Source organism: Egretta garzetta, unplaced genomic scaffold, assembly GCF_000687185.1.
Source record: "Egretta garzetta isolate BGI_Z169 unplaced genomic scaffold, ASM68718v1 scaffold307, whole genome shotgun sequence".
Classification (NCBI taxonomy): Eukaryota; Metazoa; Chordata; class Aves; order Pelecaniformes; family Ardeidae; genus Egretta; species Egretta garzetta.
In genome coordinates, this window is record NW_009260294.1 from 862,492 (window position 1) to 864,122 (window position 1,631).

The 1,631-nt window shown below is 61.9% G+C and overlaps 1 protein-coding gene across 1 annotated transcript in view; it reads right to left on the reverse strand.

Annotated features, from left to right (window-relative positions):
- LOC104129619 (opioid-binding protein/cell adhesion molecule homolog) overlaps positions 1–1,631 on the reverse strand; it is a gene marked incomplete at its 5' end in the record, with an annotated part of 24,914 nt that overhangs the window by 918 nt on the left and 22,365 nt on the right. The window contains one exon of the mRNA XM_009642576.1: positions 3–43. Within this exon, the coding sequence (XP_009640871.1) occupies positions 3–43 (41 nt within the window). The remainder of the gene's footprint in view (positions 1–2; positions 44–1,631) is intronic.

Sequence of the window (1,631 nt, forward strand, 5' to 3'; positions counted from 1 at the left end):
GCCCGGGACGCTGCGTTGCCACCGTCGTGCACTGCTCCGGGCCCTGTGCGGGAGAGAGGAGAAGGGGAGGATGAGGAACAGGTTGGCAATGAGCTTAAGCAGTTGTGTTGTTGCATGAAGGCCACCAAGCCTCCCTGTGTGTCCCCATCCCCTTCCCACCCCTCCCGCGCCGAGCAGCCTGCAGTGATGGGTGCTGCGTTCCCCTCCCAGGTGGGGATGGTGGCTTTGTCCATTGAAGGCCAGTGTTGGTGTGGGGTCCAAGTGGTCTTGAGGAGGTAGGCAAGGAACTCGAGGCACATTTAGGGGTGACATGGTCCTTGTTTGAGGAGGAAGATGCCCCAGGCAGGTACCAGTCCAGCCCTGCCACACTCGGAGGTCGCCCTCCTCCTTGGATCCCATGCGGTGGCAGGTCAGGGAGGGGCCGTAGATGATAGGAGAAGCTGTGGCCATCCCTTGGGGTCCCCAAGCTGGTGGGAGCCTAGCAGGGCTCAGAGCAGAGGCTCTCTGGGGAAGGCCCTGATGGGCCACCCTGATGGGCTCTCGGGGTTTGGGGCACTTGGGAAGGCTGCATGGCCAGTGCAATCGCAGGGGGCCAATGTGGGGCTTGTTCCCGTCAGGCAGGTGTCTAGGATGGCCAAGGGAGCAGCGGCAAAGCAGAACGGCTGGATGGCCTCTCCCGGGGTGGAGCAGAGAGGACAGTCGGCGAGGAAGGCTGCCAGGACACCCGTCGTGCAGAAGCAGCCTGCATTTTGGCCAGCATGTCCAGGGCTGTGGACAAGACACGAGCAACAGGGACATGCCACTGGGAGAGGCTGGGGGTGCATGCGGGTGATGGCACAGGGTGCAAATACAACTTCATGATTGGCAAGATGCACCCGGCTGCGACCAGAGGGGACCGGAGGCACCAGTGCTCAGGAGCGGCACAACTTGCAGCCTGCAGCAAGGGAGCCGGCATCGTCTGGACACGTGGAGGCTCAGGTACATGGGGACGTTTTGGGGTTGTTTCCCTCGCCTGTGTGTCTCTGTCGTCTTCTGCCTCCCCTTCTCTTCCTCTGCCTGTGTTTTGCAGTGTCTTTGTCCTTGTCTGTCCCTCCCCATCTCTGTCGCCCATCTGCCTCCACCCCTCTCCGTCCCCGGGTCTCTTGCACTCTCTGCCCTTACGTTCTCTGCCTGTCTCCCCATTTGCCCGCTTCCCTGTGTCCTGGGCTCTCCCTGTGCCCATCCATCCCTGTCTCTCTCTCTGGCCGTGTCGGCCTCTCGCACCCTGCCCCTCCATCTCTCCGACACTCATATGTCCGGGTGGGTCTCCTACCCTCGCCCATCCCTATGTCAGGGACCCTTGACCTGGGCATCCCCTCAGCCCCTGCATCCCAGGCTCCTTGGGAGCATCCCTCTGCCACATGCCTCCCTCCATCCGCAGCTCCCTCCCTGTGTTCCTTTGCTTCCCTGTCCCTCGTTGTCCCGCGTCCCTTTTCTCGGTGTCCAGGTCCATCCTCACCTGTGCCTCTCCCTGTCGGAGCGTGCTCTGTTGTTCCCCTCCCTTATTTTTACTCCCTGCCTCATAGGTCCTGTCCATGTTTGTGGCTGGGTCCTTCCCTCTCCAAGTCTTGCGGTCCCTCTCCATCTCAGTC